General features: G+C 45.5%; 1 protein-coding gene across 1 annotated transcript in view; it reads right to left on the bottom strand.

Annotated features, from left to right (window-relative positions):
- LOC119719702 overlaps positions 1–15,634 on the bottom strand; it is a 44,651-nt gene that overhangs the window by 14,017 nt on the left and 15,000 nt on the right. Inside the window, exons 18-58 of the mRNA XM_038189198.1 lie at positions 15,241–15,584; positions 14,954–15,113; positions 14,376–14,743; positions 14,050–14,209; positions 13,753–13,836; positions 13,237–13,574; positions 12,950–13,109; positions 12,604–12,720; positions 12,086–12,453; positions 11,760–11,919; positions 11,464–11,547; positions 10,948–11,285; positions 10,661–10,820; positions 10,315–10,431; positions 9,797–10,164; positions 9,471–9,630; positions 9,174–9,257; positions 8,657–8,994; positions 8,370–8,529; positions 8,024–8,140; positions 7,506–7,873; positions 7,180–7,339; positions 6,883–6,966; positions 6,366–6,703; positions 6,079–6,238; positions 5,733–5,849; positions 5,215–5,582; positions 4,889–5,048; positions 4,592–4,675; positions 4,075–4,412; positions 3,788–3,947; positions 3,442–3,558; positions 2,924–3,291; positions 2,598–2,757; positions 2,301–2,384; positions 1,784–2,121; positions 1,497–1,656; positions 1,151–1,267; positions 633–1,000; positions 307–466; positions 10–93 (exon numbers count right to left, since the gene is read on the bottom strand). Coding sequence (XP_038045126.1) covers positions 10–93; positions 307–466; positions 633–1,000; positions 1,151–1,267; positions 1,497–1,656; positions 1,784–2,121; positions 2,301–2,384; positions 2,598–2,757; positions 2,924–3,291; positions 3,442–3,558; positions 3,788–3,947; positions 4,075–4,412; positions 4,592–4,675; positions 4,889–5,048; positions 5,215–5,582; positions 5,733–5,849; positions 6,079–6,238; positions 6,366–6,703; positions 6,883–6,966; positions 7,180–7,339; positions 7,506–7,873; positions 8,024–8,140; positions 8,370–8,529; positions 8,657–8,994; positions 9,174–9,257; positions 9,471–9,630; positions 9,797–10,164; positions 10,315–10,431; positions 10,661–10,820; positions 10,948–11,285; positions 11,464–11,547; positions 11,760–11,919; positions 12,086–12,453; positions 12,604–12,720; positions 12,950–13,109; positions 13,237–13,574; positions 13,753–13,836; positions 14,050–14,209; positions 14,376–14,743; positions 14,954–15,113; positions 15,241–15,584 — 8,478 coding nt within the window. The remainder of the gene's footprint in view (positions 1–9; positions 94–306; positions 467–632; positions 1,001–1,150; positions 1,268–1,496; positions 1,657–1,783; positions 2,122–2,300; positions 2,385–2,597; positions 2,758–2,923; positions 3,292–3,441; positions 3,559–3,787; positions 3,948–4,074; positions 4,413–4,591; positions 4,676–4,888; positions 5,049–5,214; positions 5,583–5,732; positions 5,850–6,078; positions 6,239–6,365; positions 6,704–6,882; positions 6,967–7,179; positions 7,340–7,505; positions 7,874–8,023; positions 8,141–8,369; positions 8,530–8,656; positions 8,995–9,173; positions 9,258–9,470; positions 9,631–9,796; positions 10,165–10,314; positions 10,432–10,660; positions 10,821–10,947; positions 11,286–11,463; positions 11,548–11,759; positions 11,920–12,085; positions 12,454–12,603; positions 12,721–12,949; positions 13,110–13,236; positions 13,575–13,752; positions 13,837–14,049; positions 14,210–14,375; positions 14,744–14,953; positions 15,114–15,240; positions 15,585–15,634) is intronic.

Genomic DNA, 15,634 nt, shown 5'->3' with positions numbered 1-15,634 from the left:
CTGCTTTACCTTGGGTTGTTGATGAGGGAGGAGTCGTGGTTATCAGAGTGGTGGTGACACTGGTGGTTCTTGTCGTCGGCTGAGTGGTGTATTCTATGCAAAATGGTAATAATGTTGAGAAATGTGTATTTAAAGCATAAAGTCTTTGACAGAATAGTCTGCGAGGAAACAAAATTACATCTTTTGGTGGTTTATTTAGATCGCCTGAACGGTGACATTCGGATGTTGGTGCCGAATAACAGGACAAAGTGTTCTGAAGATATCTTTCGAGTTTTAGACAATAAAAGAACATTTCTAAAGGTCTACCTTTGATGCAACCCAGAACATGTAACTCAAATGTTGTTGCGTCATCGTCACTGACAGACTGGAATTGTACGCGCAGTTCAGTGATGCCATCCAGTGTGTCTTCATCTATCGGCAAGTACTTGATTTCGGGTTGGTCTCCTTCCAGACGGACAGTTATCAACTGGAAAAGATGGGAGAAAAATGCCCTGGTCAGTACATTGGTCAGTGTTGGGCTTGAGAAGAAAAACAGGAGCCTGGATGTAAACAACTGAGCGAAACAAAATCAAGGACACAAGCTGGTCGTAGAAAGAAGCAATGCCAAGTGTTTAACACGGCTGTATTAATACCTTGGGCTGGTTGGTGTTATCATCAACCAGTGTAGTGAATTCATCATCGTCGGGCTTCTTGGTGGACAGAGTGAGGGTGACCTCAGTCAGCCTCTCCCCTGCAGCAGTCCTGGATGTGGTTGTGCTTGCTGCTGGCTGACCCGTGGGTGCACTTGTTGCTTGAGGAGAACGCGAGGCTAAGACTACTGCTGTGACCTTGATGGGTTGACGGAAGAGGAGCTCTACGCTGGGGATATCACTTGAGCTTGGGTCAATTGGCAACTGGGTGATTGTCAAGTAGGAGGTCTGACTATCAATTGTGAGATCTCCAGCCGCCTTAACTTCAGGTTCAAGTCCCTTTTCCCCATCCATGGGCTCTAGACAGTAACCTGCATTGAGAATATCCAGAAACGGTTGGTAAATGCAGAAAAGAAAGCACTGACATGCGTAATTTCGGGTGGAAAAAGCTTGATGAGAGGTGGTATGGAAATGTCCGAGGGTGATAATTTTAGTAAAAAGTTCACGTCCACACTATTCACCTGGAGTAGTTGACATTTGTGACGTCGTGGTTCGGGAGCTTGTTGTTTCTTCGCTGACAGTTGTTGTCGGTGTTGTGACAGTGGTGACTTTAGTGGTCATTTCAGTTGTTGTGTATTCTAAAGAATGCAAACACAAATATGTACTTGGATGAGCCGATGAAAAAGATACCTTGCATTTTGCAAGTAGTGAGACCTTTGGCCCGAGGTCATATCATCAAACTGTTTTTTTCCGTGCAACTTGCAAGGTTCAACTTCAGACAAAATGTACTTGATGAAACCGTAAATAACATATAAAAAAGCCAACAAGCAAAACAAACACATGAAAATAACCTTTAGGGCAGCCTACCTTCTGCACATCCCAGAACCTCCACTTGCAGTCTTGCTGATTCACCACCGGTCACAGTTTGGAACTCAATACGCAACTGCTCAATGCCCTTCAGAGCTGTGTCATCGCTCGGGAGCAGCAGTCTCTCAGGCAAGTCGCTGTCAAGGGTGACTCTGAAAATCTGTGCAATGAAGAGGACCAAACATGCTTAGAATTTAGTCATTTAGAAATGAGATACTGGACAACTGGGAAAGCAAAGTGGGCAAAGTGAGTGTAACCCGATTCTGTTGATTTGGGGGCTTTCTTACCTTCTTTTGAGTAGTGTCCCCTTCCAAAACGGGCGTGAAGTCGCTATCTCCTGGCTTCTTAACAAGCAAAGTCAGAGTGATTTCAAGAGGCGTAATTTCTTCTCCAGCACCTGTCGGAGTGGTGGAGGATATTGTGGATTGCAGCCTGAACCTGATGGCTCTGGCAATGACACGTCCATTGAAATCACTGTCTAGACTGGAAGGCTCTTCTGCTTCCGGAGTGATGGGAAGGTCTGTCAGTTGGATGTCACCTTTGGTTTTGTCCGGCAACACTGAACCTCTACCTCTGACATCCGACAAAAGTCCAGACTCGCTATCCATGGATTCCAGACAGTACCCTGCAGGGAGAAAACAGGGCTTCCGTCAAGACACAGCCAACGATTTGGGTCAAGTGGGATATAAACTGCAAACGTTTCCAGGCACCAGACAGAACCCATTTCCAACACAAGCAAAACCTATGGAGATGTCGATGCAAAAGAGTTGGCAATTTAATCTTCAATGACTGGGCCTGCTTTACCTTGGGTTGTTGATGAGGGAGGAGTCGTGGTTATCAGAGTGGTGGTGACACTGGTGGTTCTTGTCGTCGGCTGAGTGGTGTATTCTATGCAAAATGGTAATAATGTTGAGAAATGTGTATTTAAAGCATAAAGTCTTTGACAGAATAGTCTGCGAGGAAACAAAATTACATCTTTTGGTGGTTTATTTAGATCGCCTGAACGGTGACATTCGGATGTTGGTGCCGAATAACAGGACAAAGTGTTCTGAATATATCTTTCGAGTTTTAGACAATAAAAGAACATTTCTAAAGGTCTACCTTTGATGCAACCCAGAACATGTAACTCAAATGTTGTTGCGTCATCGTCACTGACAGACTGGAATTGTACGCGCAGTTCAGTGATGCCATCCAGTGTGTCTTCATCTATCGGCAAGTACTTGATTTCGGGTTGGTCTCCTTCCAGACGGACAGTTATCAACTGGAAAAGATGGGAGAAAAATGCCCTGGTCAGTACATTGGTCAGTGTTGGGCTTGAGAAGAAAAACAGGAGCCTGGATGTAAACAACTGAGCGAAACAAAATCAAGGACACAAGCTGGTCGTAGAAAGAAGCAATGCCAAGTGTTTAACACGGCTGTATTAATACCTTGGGCTGGTTGGTGTTATCATCAACCAGTGTAGTGAATTCATCATCGTCGGGCTTCTTGGTGGACAGAGTGAGGGTGACCTCAGTCAGCCTCTCCCCTGCAGCAGTCCTGGATGTGGTTGTGCTTGCTGCTGGCTGACCCGTGGGTGCACTTGTTGCTTGAGGAGAACGCGAGGCTAAGACTACTGCTGTGACCTTGATGGGTTGACGGAAGAGGAGCTCTACGCTGGGGATATCACTTGAGCTTGGGTCAATTGGCAACTGGGTGATTGTCAAGTAGGAGGTCTGACTATCAATTGTGAGATCTCCAGCCGCCTTAACTTCAGGTTCAAGTCCCTTTTCCCCATCCATGGGCTCTAGACAGTAACCTGCATTGAGAATATCCAGAAACGGTTGGTAAATGCAGAAAAGAAAGCACTGACATGCGTAATTTCGGGTGGAAAAAGCTTGATGAGAGGTGGTATGGAAATGTCCGAGGGTGATAATTTTAGTAAAAAGTTCACGTCCACACTATTCACCTGGAGTAGTTGACATTTGTGACGTCGTGGTTCGGGAGCTTGTTGTTTCTTCGCTGACAGTTGTTGTCGGTGTTGTGACAGTGGTGACTTTAGTGGTCATTTCAGTTGTTGTGTATTCTAAAGAATGCAAACACAAATATGTACTTGGATGAGCCGATGAAAAAGATACCTTGCATTTTGCAAGTAGTGAGACCTTTGGCCCGAGGTCATATCATCAAACTGTTTTTTTCCGTGCAACTTGCAAGGTTCAACTTCAGACAAAATGTACTTGATGAAACCGTAAATAACATATAAAAAAGCCAACAAGCAAAACAAACACATGAAAATAACCTTTAGGGCAGCCTACCTTCTGCACATCCCAGAACCTCCACTTGCAGTCTTGCTGATTCACCACCGGTCACAGTTTGGAACTCAATACGCAACTGCTCAATGCCCTTCAGAGCTGTGTCATCGCTCGGGAGCAGCAGTCTCTCAGGCAAGTCGCTGTCAAGGGTGACTCTGAAAATCTGTGCAATGAAGAGGACCAAACATGCTTAGAATTTAGTCATTTAGAAATGAGATACTGGACAACTGGGAAAGCAAAGTGGGCAAAGTGAGTGTAACCCGATTCTGTTGATTTGGGGGCTTTCTTACCTTCTTTTGAGTAGTGTCCCCTTCCAAAACGGGCGTGAAGTCGCTATCTCCTGGCTTCTTAACAAGCAAAGTCAGAGTGATTTCAAGAGGCGTAATTTCTTCTCCAGCACCTGTCGGAGTGGTGGAGGATATTGTGGATTGCAGCCTGAACCTGATGGCTCTGGCAATGACACGTCCATTGAAATCACTGTCTAGACTGGAAGGCTCTTCTGCTTCCGGAGTGATGGGAAGGTCTGTCAGTTGGATGTCACCTTTGGTTTTGTCCGGCAACACTGAACCTCTACCTCTGACATCCGACAAAAGTCCAGACTCGCTATCCATGGATTCCAGACAGTACCCTGCAGGGAGAAAACAGGGCTTCCGTCAAGACACAGCCAACGATTTGGGTCAAGTGGGATATAAACTGCAAACGTTTCCAGGCACCAGACAGAACCCATTTCCAACACAAGCAAAACCTATGGAGATGTCGATGCAAAAGAGTTGGCAATTTAATCTTCAATGACTGGGCCTGCTTTACCTTGGGTTGTTGATGAGGGAGGAGTCGTGGTTATCAGAGTGGTGGTGACACTGGTGGTTCTTGTCGTCGGCTGAGTGGTGTATTCTATGCAAAATGGTAATAATGTTGAGAAATGTGTATTTAAAGCATAAAGTCTTTGACAGAATAGTCTGCGAGGAAACAAAATTACATCTTTTGGTGGTTTATTTAGATCGCCTGAACGGTGACATTCGGATGTTGGTGCCGAATAACAGGACAAAGTGTTCTGAATATATCTTTCGAGTTTTAGACAATAAAAGAACATTTCTAAAGGTCTACCTTTGATGCAACCCAGAACATGTAACTCAAATGTTGTTGCGTCATCGTCACTGACAGACTGGAATTGTACGCGCAGTTCAGTGATGCCATCCAGTGTGTCTTCATCTATCGGCAAGTACTTGATTTCGGGTTGGTCTCCTTCCAGACGGACAGTTATCAACTGGAAAAGATGGGAGAAAAATGCCCTGGTCAGTACATTGGTCAGTGTTGGGCTTGAGAAGAAAAACAGGAGCCTGGATGTAAACAACTGAGCGAAACAAAATCAAGGACACAAGCTGGTCGTAGAAAGAAGCAATGCCAAGTGTTTAACACGGCTGTATTAATACCTTGGGCTGGTTGGTGTTATCATCAACCAGTGTAGTGAATTCATCATCGTCGGGCTTCTTGGTGGACAGAGTGAGGGTGACCTCAGTCAGCCTCTCCCCTGCAGCAGTCCTGGATGTGGTTGTGCTTGCTGCTGGCTGACCCGTGGGTGCACTTGTTGCTTGAGGAGAACGCGAGGCTAAGACTACTGCTGTGACCTTGATGGGTTGACGGAAGAGGAGCTCTACGCTGGGGATATCACTTGAGCTTGGGTCAATTGGCAACTGGGTGATTGTCAAGTAGGAGGTCTGACTATCAATTGTGAGATCTCCAGCCGCCTTAACTTCAGGTTCAAGTCCCTTTTCCCCATCCATGGGCTCTAGACAGTAACCTGCATTGAGAATATCCAGAAACGGTTGGTAAATGCAGAAAAGAAAGCACTGACATGCGTAATTTCGGGTGGAAAAAGCTTGATGAGAGGTGGTATGGAAATGTCCGAGGGTGATAATTTTAGTAAAAAGTTCACGTCCACACTATTCACCTGGAGTAGTTGACATTTGTGACGTCGTGGTTCGGGAGCTTGTTGTTTCTTCGCTGACAGTTGTTGTCGGTGTTGTGACAGTGGTGACTTTAGTGGTCATTTCAGTTGTTGTGTATTCTAAAGAATGCAAACACAAATATGTACTTGGATGAGCCGATGAAAAAGATACCTTGCATTTTGCAAGTAGTGAGACCTTTGGCCCGAGGTCATATCATCAAACTGTTTTTTTCCGTGCAACTTGCAAGGTTCAACTTCAGACAAAATGTACTTGATGAAACCGTAAATAACATATAAAAAAGCCAACAAGCAAAACAAACACATGAAAATAACCTTTAGGGCAGCCTACCTTCTGCACATCCCAGAACCTCCACTTGCAGTCTTGCTGATTCACCACCGGTCACAGTTTGGAACTCAATACGCAACTGCTCAATGCCCTTCAGAGCTGTGTCATCGCTCGGGAGCAGCAGTCTCTCAGGCAAGTCGCTGTCAAGGGTGACTCTGAAAATCTGTGCAATGAAGAGGACCAAACATGCTTAGAATTTAGTCATTTAGAAATGAGATACTGGACAACTGGGAAAGCAAAGTGGGCAAAGTGAGTGTAACCCGATTCTGTTGATTTGGGGGCTTTCTTACCTTCTTTTGAGTAGTGTCCCCTTCCAAAACGGGCGTGAAGTCGCTATCTCCTGGCTTCTTAACAAGCAAAGTCAGAGTGATTTCAAGAGGCGTAATTTCTTCTCCAGCACCTGTCGGAGTGGTGGAGGATATTGTGGATTGCAGCCTGAACCTGATGGCTCTGGCAATGACACGTCCATTGAAATCACTGTCTAGACTGGAAGGCTCTTCTGCTTCCGGAGTGATGGGAAGGTCTGTCAGTTGGATGTCACCTTTGGTTTTGTCCGGCAACACTGAACCTCTACCTCTGACATCCGACAAAAGTCCAGACTCGCTATCCATGGATTCCAGACAGTACCCTGCAGGGAGAAAACAGGGCTTCCGTCAAGACACAGCCAACGATTTGGGTCAAGTGGGATATAAACTGCAAACGTTTCCAGGCACCAGACAGAACCCATTTCCAACACAAGCAAAACCTATGGAGATGTCGATGCAAAAGAGTTGGCAATTTAATCTTCAATGACTGGGCCTGCTTTACCTTGGGTTGTTGATGAGGGAGGAGTCGTGGTTATCAGAGTGGTGGTGACACTGGTGGTTCTTGTCGTCGGCTGAGTGGTGTATTCTATGCAAAATGGTAATAATGTTGAGAAATGTGTATTTAAAGCATAAAGTCTTTGACAGAATAGTCTGCGAGGAAACAAAATTACATCTTTTGGTGGTTTATTTAGATCGCCTGAACGGTGACATTCGGATGTTGGTGCCGAATAACAGGACAAAGTGTTCTGAAGATATCTTTCGAGTTTTAGACAATAAAAGAACATTTCTAAAGGTCTACCTTTGATGCAACCCAGAACATGTAACTCAAATGTTGTTGCGTCATCGTCACTGACAGACTGGAATTGTACGCGCAGTTCAGTGATGCCATCCAGTGTGTCTTCATCTATCGGCAAGTACTTGATTTCGGGTTGGTCTCCTTCCAGACGGACAGTTATCAACTGGAAAAGATGGGAGAAAAATGCCCTGGTCAGTACATTGGTCAGTGTTGGGCTTGAGAAGAAAAACAGGAGCCTGGATGTAAACAACTGAGCGAAACAAAATCAAGGACACAAGCTGGTCGTAGAAAGAAGCAATGCCAAGTGTTTAACACGGCTGTATTAATACCTTGGGCTGGTTGGTGTTATCATCAACCAGTGTAGTGAATTCATCATCGTCGGGCTTCTTGGTGGACAGAGTGAGGGTGACCTCAGTCAGCCTCTCCCCTGCAGCAGTCCTGGATGTGGTTGTGCTTGCTGCTGGCTGACCCGTGGGTGCACTTGTTGCTTGAGGAGAACGCGAGGCTAAGACTACTGCTGTGACCTTGATGGGTTGACGGAAGAGGAGCTCTACGCTGGGGATATCACTTGAGCTTGGGTCAATTGGCAACTGGGTGATTGTCAAGTAGGAGGTCTGACTATCAATTGTGAGATCTCCAGCCGCCTTAACTTCAGGTTCAAGTCCCTTTTCCCCATCCATGGGCTCTAGACAGTAACCTGCATTGAGAATATCCAGAAACGGTTGGTAAATGCAGAAAAGAAAGCACTGACATGCGTAATTTCGGGTGGAAAAAGCTTGATGAGAGGTGGTATGGAAATGTCCGAGGGTGATAATTTTAGTAAAAAGTTCACGTCCACACTATTCACCTGGAGTAGTTGACATTTGTGACGTCGTGGTTCGGGAGCTTGTTGTTTCTTCGCTGACAGTTGTTGTCGGTGTTGTGACAGTGGTGACTTTAGTGGTCATTTCAGTTGTTGTGTATTCTAAAGAATGCAAACACAAATATGTACTTGGATGAGCCGATGAAAAAGATACCTTGCATTTTGCAAGTAGTGAGACCTTTGGCCCGAGGTCATATCATCAAACTGTTTTTTTCCGTGCAACTTGCAAGGTTCAACTTCAGACAAAATGTACTTGATGAAACCGTAAATAACATATAAAAAAGCCAACAAGCAAAACAAACACATGAAAATAACCTTTAGGGCAGCCTACCTTCTGCACATCCCAGAACCTCCACTTGCAGTCTTGCTGATTCACCACCGGTCACAGTTTGGAACTCAATACGCAACTGCTCAATGCCCTTCAGAGCTGTGTCATCGCTCGGGAGCAGCAGTCTCTCAGGCAAGTCGCTGTCAAGGGTGACTCTGAAAATCTGTGCAATGAAGAGGACCAAACATGCTTAGAATTTAGTCATTTAGAAATGAGATACTGGACAACTGGGAAAGCAAAGTGGGCAAAGTGAGTGTAACCCGATTCTGTTGATTTGGGGGCTTTCTTACCTTCTTTTGAGTAGTGTCCCCTTCCAAAACGGGCGTGAAGTCGCTATCTCCTGGCTTCTTAACAAGCAAAGTCAGAGTGATTTCAAGAGGCGTAATTTCTTCTCCAGCACCTGTCGGAGTGGTGGAGGATATTGTGGATTGCAGCCTGAACCTGATGGCTCTGGCAATGACACGTCCATTGAAATCACTGTCTAGACTGGAAGGCTCTTCTGCTTCCGGAGTGATGGGAAGGTCTGTCAGTTGGATGTCACCTTTGGTTTTGTCCGGCAACACTGAACCTCTACCTCTGACATCCGACAAAAGTCCAGACTCGCTATCCATGGATTCCAGACAGTACCCTGCAGGGAGAAAACAGGGCTTCCGTCAAGACACAGCCAACGATTTGGGTCAAGTGGGATATAAACTGCAAACGTTTCCAGGCACCAGACAGAACCCATTTCCAACACAAGCAAAACCTATGGAGATGTCGATGCAAAAGAGTTGGCAATTTAATCTTCAATGACTGGGCCTGCTTTACCTTGGGTTGTTGATGAGGGAGGAGTCGTGGTTATCAGAGTGGTGGTGACACTGGTGGTTCTTGTCGTCGGCTGAGTGGTGTATTCTATGCAAAATGGTAATAATGTTGAGAAATGTGTATTTAAAGCATAAAGTCTTTGACAGAATAGTCTGCGAGGAAACAAAATTACATCTTTTGGTGGTTTATTTAGATCGCCTGAACGGTGACATTCGGATGTTGGTGCCGAATAACAGGACAAAGTGTTCTGAAGATATCTTTCGAGTTTTAGACAATAAAAGAACATTTCTAAAGGTCTACCTTTGATGCAACCCAGAACATGTAACTCAAATGTTGTTGCGTCATCGTCACTGACAGACTGGAATTGTACGCGCAGTTCAGTGATGCCATCCAGTGTGTCTTCATCTATCGGCAAGTACTTGATTTCGGGTTGGTCTCCTTCCAGACGGACAGTTATCAACTGGAAAAGATGGGAGAAAAATGCCCTGGTCAGTACATTGGTCAGTGTTGGGCTTGAGAAGAAAAACAGGAGCCTGGATGTAAACAACTGAGCGAAACAAAATCAAGGACACAAGCTGGTCGTAGAAAGAAGCAATGCCAAGTGTTTAACACGGCTGTATTAATACCTTGGGCTGGTTGGTGTTATCATCAACCAGTGTAGTGAATTCATCATCGTCGGGCTTCTTGGTGGACAGAGTGAGGGTGACCTCAGTCAGCCTCTCCCCTGCAGCAGTCCTGGATGTGGTTGTGCTTGCTGCTGGCTGACCCGTGGGTGCACTTGTTGCTTGAGGAGAACGCGAGGCTAAGACTACTGCTGTGACCTTGATGGGTTGACGGAAGAGGAGCTCTACGCTGGGGATATCACTTGAGCTTGGGTCAATTGGCAACTGGGTGATTGTCAAGTAGGAGGTCTGACTATCAATTGTGAGATCTCCAGCCGCCTTAACTTCAGGTTCAAGTCCCTTTTCCCCATCCATGGGCTCTAGACAGTAACCTGCATTGAGAATATCCAGAAACGGTTGGTAAATGCAGAAAAGAAAGCACTGACATGCGTAATTTCGGGTGGAAAAAGCTTGATGAGAGGTGGTATGGAAATGTCCGAGGGTGATAATTTTAGTAAAAAGTTCACGTCCACACTATTCACCTGGAGTAGTTGACATTTGTGACGTCGTGGTTCGGGAGCTTGTTGTTTCTTCGCTGACAGTTGTTGTCGGTGTTGTGACAGTGGTGACTTTAGTGGTCATTTCAGTTGTTGTGTATTCTAAAGAATGCAAACACAAATATGTACTTGGATGAGCCGATGAAAAAGATACCTTGCATTTTGCAAGTAGTGAGACCTTTGGCCCGAGGTCATATCATCAAACTGTTTTTTTCCGTGCAACTTGCAAGGTTCAACTTCAGACAAAATGTACTTGATGAAACCGTAAATAACATATAAAAAAGCCAACAAGCAAAACAAACACATGAAAATAACCTTTAGGGCAGCCTACCTTCTGCACATCCCAGAACCTCCACTTGCAGTCTTGCTGATTCACCACCGGTCACAGTTTGGAACTCAATACGCAACTGCTCAATGCCCTTCAGAGCTGTGTCATCGCTCGGGAGCAGCAGTCTCTCAGGCAAGTCGCTGTCAAGGGTGACTCTGAAAATCTGTGCAATGAAGAGGACCAAACATGCTTAGAATTTAGTCATTTAGAAATGAGATACTGGACAACTGGGAAAGCAAAGTGGGCAAAGTGAGTGTAACCCGATTCTGTTGATTTGGGGGCTTTCTTACCTTCTTTTGAGTAGTGTCCCCTTCCAAAACGGGCGTGAAGTCGCTATCTCCTGGCTTCTTAACAAGCAAAGTCAGAGTGATTTCAAGAGGCGTAATTTCTTCTCCAGCACCTGTCGGAGTGGTGGAGGATATTGTGGATTGCAGCCTGAACCTGATGGCTCTGGCAATGACACGTCCATTGAAATCACTGTCTAGACTGGAAGGCTCTTCTGCTTCCGGAGTGATGGGAAGGTCTGTCAGTTGGATGTCACCTTTGGTTTTGTCCGGCAACACTGAACCTCTACCTCTGACATCCGACAAAAGTCCAGACTCGCTATCCATGGATTCCAGACAGTACCCTGCAGGGAGAAAACAGGGCTTCCGTCAAGACACAGCCAACGATTTGGGTCAAGTGGGATATAAATGCAAACGTTTCCAGGCACCAGACAGAACCCATTTCCAACACAAACAAAACCTATGGAGATGTCGATGCAAAAGAGTTGGCAATTTAATCTTCAATGACTGGGCCTGCTTTACCTTGGGTTGTTGATGAGGGAGGAGTCGTGGTTATCAGAGTGGTGGTGACACTGGTGGTTCTTGTCGTCGGCTGAGTGGTGTATTCTATGCAAAATGGTAATAATGTTGAGAAATGTGTATTTAAAGCATAAAGTCTTTGACAGAATAGTCTGCGAGGAAACAAAATACATCTTTTGGTGGTTTATTTAGATCGCCTGAACGGTGACATTCGGATGTTGGTGCCGAATAACAGGACAAAGTGTTCTGAAGATATCTTTCGAGTTTTAGACAATAAAAGAACATTTCTAAAGGTCTACCTTTGATGCAACCCAGAACATGTAACTCAAATGTTGTTGCGTCATCGTCACTGACAGACTGGAATTGTACGCGCAGTTCAGTGATGCCATCCAGTGTGTCTTCATCTATCGGCAAGTACTTGATTTCGGGTTGGTCTCCTTCCAGACGGACAGTTATCAACTGGAAAAGATGGGAGAAAAATGCCCTGGTCAGTACATTGGTCAGTGTTGGGCTTGAGAAGAAAAACAGGAGCCTGGATGTAAACAACTGAGCGAAACAAAATCAAGGACACAAGCTGGTCGTAGAAAGAAGCAATGCCAAGTGTTTAACACGGCTGTATTAATACCTTGGGCTGGTTGGTGTTATCATCAACCAGTGTAGTGAATTCATCATCGTCGGGCTTCTTGGTGGACAGAGTGAGGGTGACCTCAGTCAGCCTCTCCCCTGCAGCAGTCCTGGATGTGGTTGTGCTTGCTGCTGGCTGACCCGTGGGTGCACTTGTTGCTTGAGGAGAACGCGAGGCTAAGACTACTGCTGTGACCTTGATGGGTTGACGGAAGAGGAGCTCTACGCTGGGGATATCACTTGAGCTTGGGTCAATTGGCAACTGGGTGATTGTCAAGTAGGAGGTCTGACTATCAATTGTGAGATCTCCAGCCGCCTTAACTTCAGGTTCAAGTCCCTTTTCCCCATCCATGGGCTCTAGACAGTAACCTGCATTGAGAATATCCAGAAACGGTTGGTAAATGCAGAAAAGAAAGCACTGACATGCGTAATTTCGGGTGGAAAAAGCTTGATGAGAGGTGGTATGGAAATGTCCGAGGGTGATAATTTTAGTAAAAAGTTCACGTCCACACTATTCACCTGGAGAAGTTGACATTTGTGACGTCGTGGTTCGGGAGCTTGTTGTTTCTTCGCTGACAGTTGTTGTCGGTGTTGTGACAGTGGTGACTTTAGTGGTCATTTCAGTTGTTGTGTATTCTAAAGAATGCAAACACAAATATGTACTTGGATGAGCCGATGAAAAAGATACCTTGCATTTTGCAAGTAGTGAGACCTTTGGCCCGAGGTCATATCATCAAACTGTTTTTTTCCGTGCAACTTGCAAGGTTCAACTTCAGACAAAATGTACTTGATGAAACCGTAAATAACATATAAAAAAGCCAACAAGCAAAACAAACACATGAAAATAACCTTTAGGGCAGCCTACCTTCTGCACATCCCAGAACCTCCACTTGCAGTCTTGCTGATTCACCACCGGTCACAGTTTGGAACTCAATACGCAACTGCTCAATGCCCTTCAGAGCTGTGTCATCGCTCGGGAGCAGCAGTCTCTCAGGCAAGTCGCTGTCAAGGGTGACTCTGAAAATCTGTGCAATGAAGAGGACCAAACATGCTTAGAATTTAGTCATTTAGAAATGAGATACTGGACAACTGGGAAAGCAAAGTGGGCAAAGTGAGTGTAACCCGATTCTGTTGATTTGGGGGCTTTCTTACCTTCTTTTGAGTAGTGTCCCCTTCCAAAACGGGCGTGAAGTCGCTATCTCCTGGCTTCTTAACAAGCAAAGTCAGAGTGATTTCAAGAGGCGTAATTTCTTCTCCAGCACCTGTCGGAGTGGTGGAGGATATTGTGGATTGCAGCCTGAACCTGATGGCTCTGGCAATGACACGTCCATTGAAATCACTGTCTAGACTGGAAGGCTCTTCTGCTTCCGGAGTGATGGGAAGGTCTGTCAGTTGGATGTCACCTTTGGTTTTGTCCGGCAACACTGAACCTCTACCTCTGACATCCGACAAAAGTCCAGACTCGCTATCCATGGATTCCAGACAGTACCCTGCAGGGAGAAAACAGGGCTTCCGTCAAGACACAGCCAACGATTTGGGTCAAGTGGGATATAAATGCAAACGTTTCCAGGCACCAGACAGAACCCATTTCCAACACAAACAAAACCTATGGAGATGTCGATGCAAAAGAGTTGGCAATTTAATCTTCAATGACTGGGCCTGCTTTACCTTGGGTTGTTGATGAGGGAGGAGTCGTGGTTATCAGAGTGGTGGTGACACTGGTGGTTCTTGTCGTCGGCTGAGTGGTGTATTCTATGCAAAATGGTAATAATGTTGAGAAATGTGTATTTAAAGCATAAAGTCTTTGACAGAGTAGTCTGCGAGGAAACAAAATAACATCTTTTGGTGGTTTATTTAGATCGCCTGAACGGTGACATTCGGATGTTGGTGCCGAATAACAGGACAAAGTGTTCTGAAGATATCTTTCGAGTTTTAGACAATAAAAGAACATTTCTAAAGGTCTACCTTTGATGCAACCCAGAACATGTAACTCAAATGTTGTTGCGTCATCGTCACTGACAGACTGGAATTGTAAGCGCAGTTCAGTGATGCCATCCAGTGTGTCTTCATCTATCGGCAAGTACTTGATTTCGGGTTGGTCTCCTTCCAGACGGACAGTTATCAACTGGAAAAGATGGGAGAAAAATGCCCTGGTCAGTACATTGGTCAGTGTTGGGCTTGAGAAGAAAAACAGGAGCCTGGATGTAAACAACTGAGCGAAACAAAATCAAGGACACAAGCTGGTCGTAGAAAGAAGCAATGCCAAGTGTTTAACATGGCTGTATTAATACCTTGGGCTGGTTGGTGTTATCATCAACCAGTGTAGTGAATTCATCATCGTCGGGCTTCTTGGTGGACAGAGTGAGGGTGACCTCAGTCAGCCTCTCCCCTGCAGCAGTCCTGGATGTGGTTGTGCTTGCTGCTGGCTGACCCGTGGGTGCACTTGTTGCTTGAGGAGAACGCGAGGCTAAGACTACTGCTGTGACCTTGATGGGTTGACGGAAGAGGAGCTCTACGCTGGGGATATCACTTGAGCTTGGGTCAATTGGCAACTGGGTGATTGTCAAGTAGGAGGTCTGACTATCAATTGTGAGATCTCCAGCCGCCTTAACTTCAGGTTCAAGTCCCTTTTCCCCATCCATGGGCTCTAGACAGTAACCTGCATTGAGAATATCCAGAAACGGTTGGTAAATGCAGAAAAGAAAGCACTGACATGTGTTAATGTCATGTGGAAAAAAGCTCTTCATGATAGTAAACTTGATAATCTGCATTGTCAGAGATATTTTTGGCATGAGGCATGTCACTGACTTATTTGTGCTTGCATTTAAAAGGTACAACATCAGCCAAATCTGACTTGAGGGCAGCCTACCTTCTGTACATCCAAGAATGTCCACTTGTAGTTTTGCAGATTCACCACCGGACACAGTTCGGAATTCAATACGCAACTGCTCAATGCCCTTCATAGCTGTGTCTTCGCTCGGAAACAGCAGTTTCTCAGGTAAGTCGCTGTCAAGGGAGACTGTGAAAATCTGATAAAGACAGAGGAACAATCACACATCAAATTTAGTTATTAGACAAAAAATCTTGGAAGGCTTAGAAAGCAAACATTTTGAATTCAAGCGTTGCATGATTTTGTTGATTTGAGGGGCTTCTTACCTTCACTTGATCTCGAGCAGTGCCTGCTTCCAAAACGGGTGAAAAGTACTCCTCTCCTGGTTTCTTAACAAGCAATGCCAGAGTGCTTTCTAGAGGTGTGAATTTTTCTTCAGTGCCTGTCGGAGTGGTTAAAGATATTGTGGGCTGCAACCTGAACCTGATAGCTCTGACATCAACAGGTCTGAGGAATTCACTGTCTAGACTGGAAGGCTCTTCTGCTTCCAGAGTGATGGGAAGGTCTGTCAGTTGTATGTGACCTTCGGCTTTGTCTGGCAACACTGAACCTCTACCTGTGATATCTGACAGGAGTCCCGATTTGCTGTCCACGGGTTCCAAACAGTACCCTGGAGAGGAAAAAAGTTGGTAGTAGTGGCGTGCAGTTATGGGAAGTACA

This window comes from Patiria miniata, unplaced genomic scaffold (assembly GCF_015706575.1).
Source record: "Patiria miniata isolate m_02_andy unplaced genomic scaffold, ASM1570657v1 HiC_scaffold_8, whole genome shotgun sequence".
Classification (NCBI taxonomy): Eukaryota; Metazoa; Echinodermata; class Asteroidea; order Valvatida; family Asterinidae; genus Patiria; species Patiria miniata.
The sequence above is the reverse complement of the archived record's forward strand: the minus strand, read 5'-3'. Positions and strand labels throughout refer to the sequence as shown.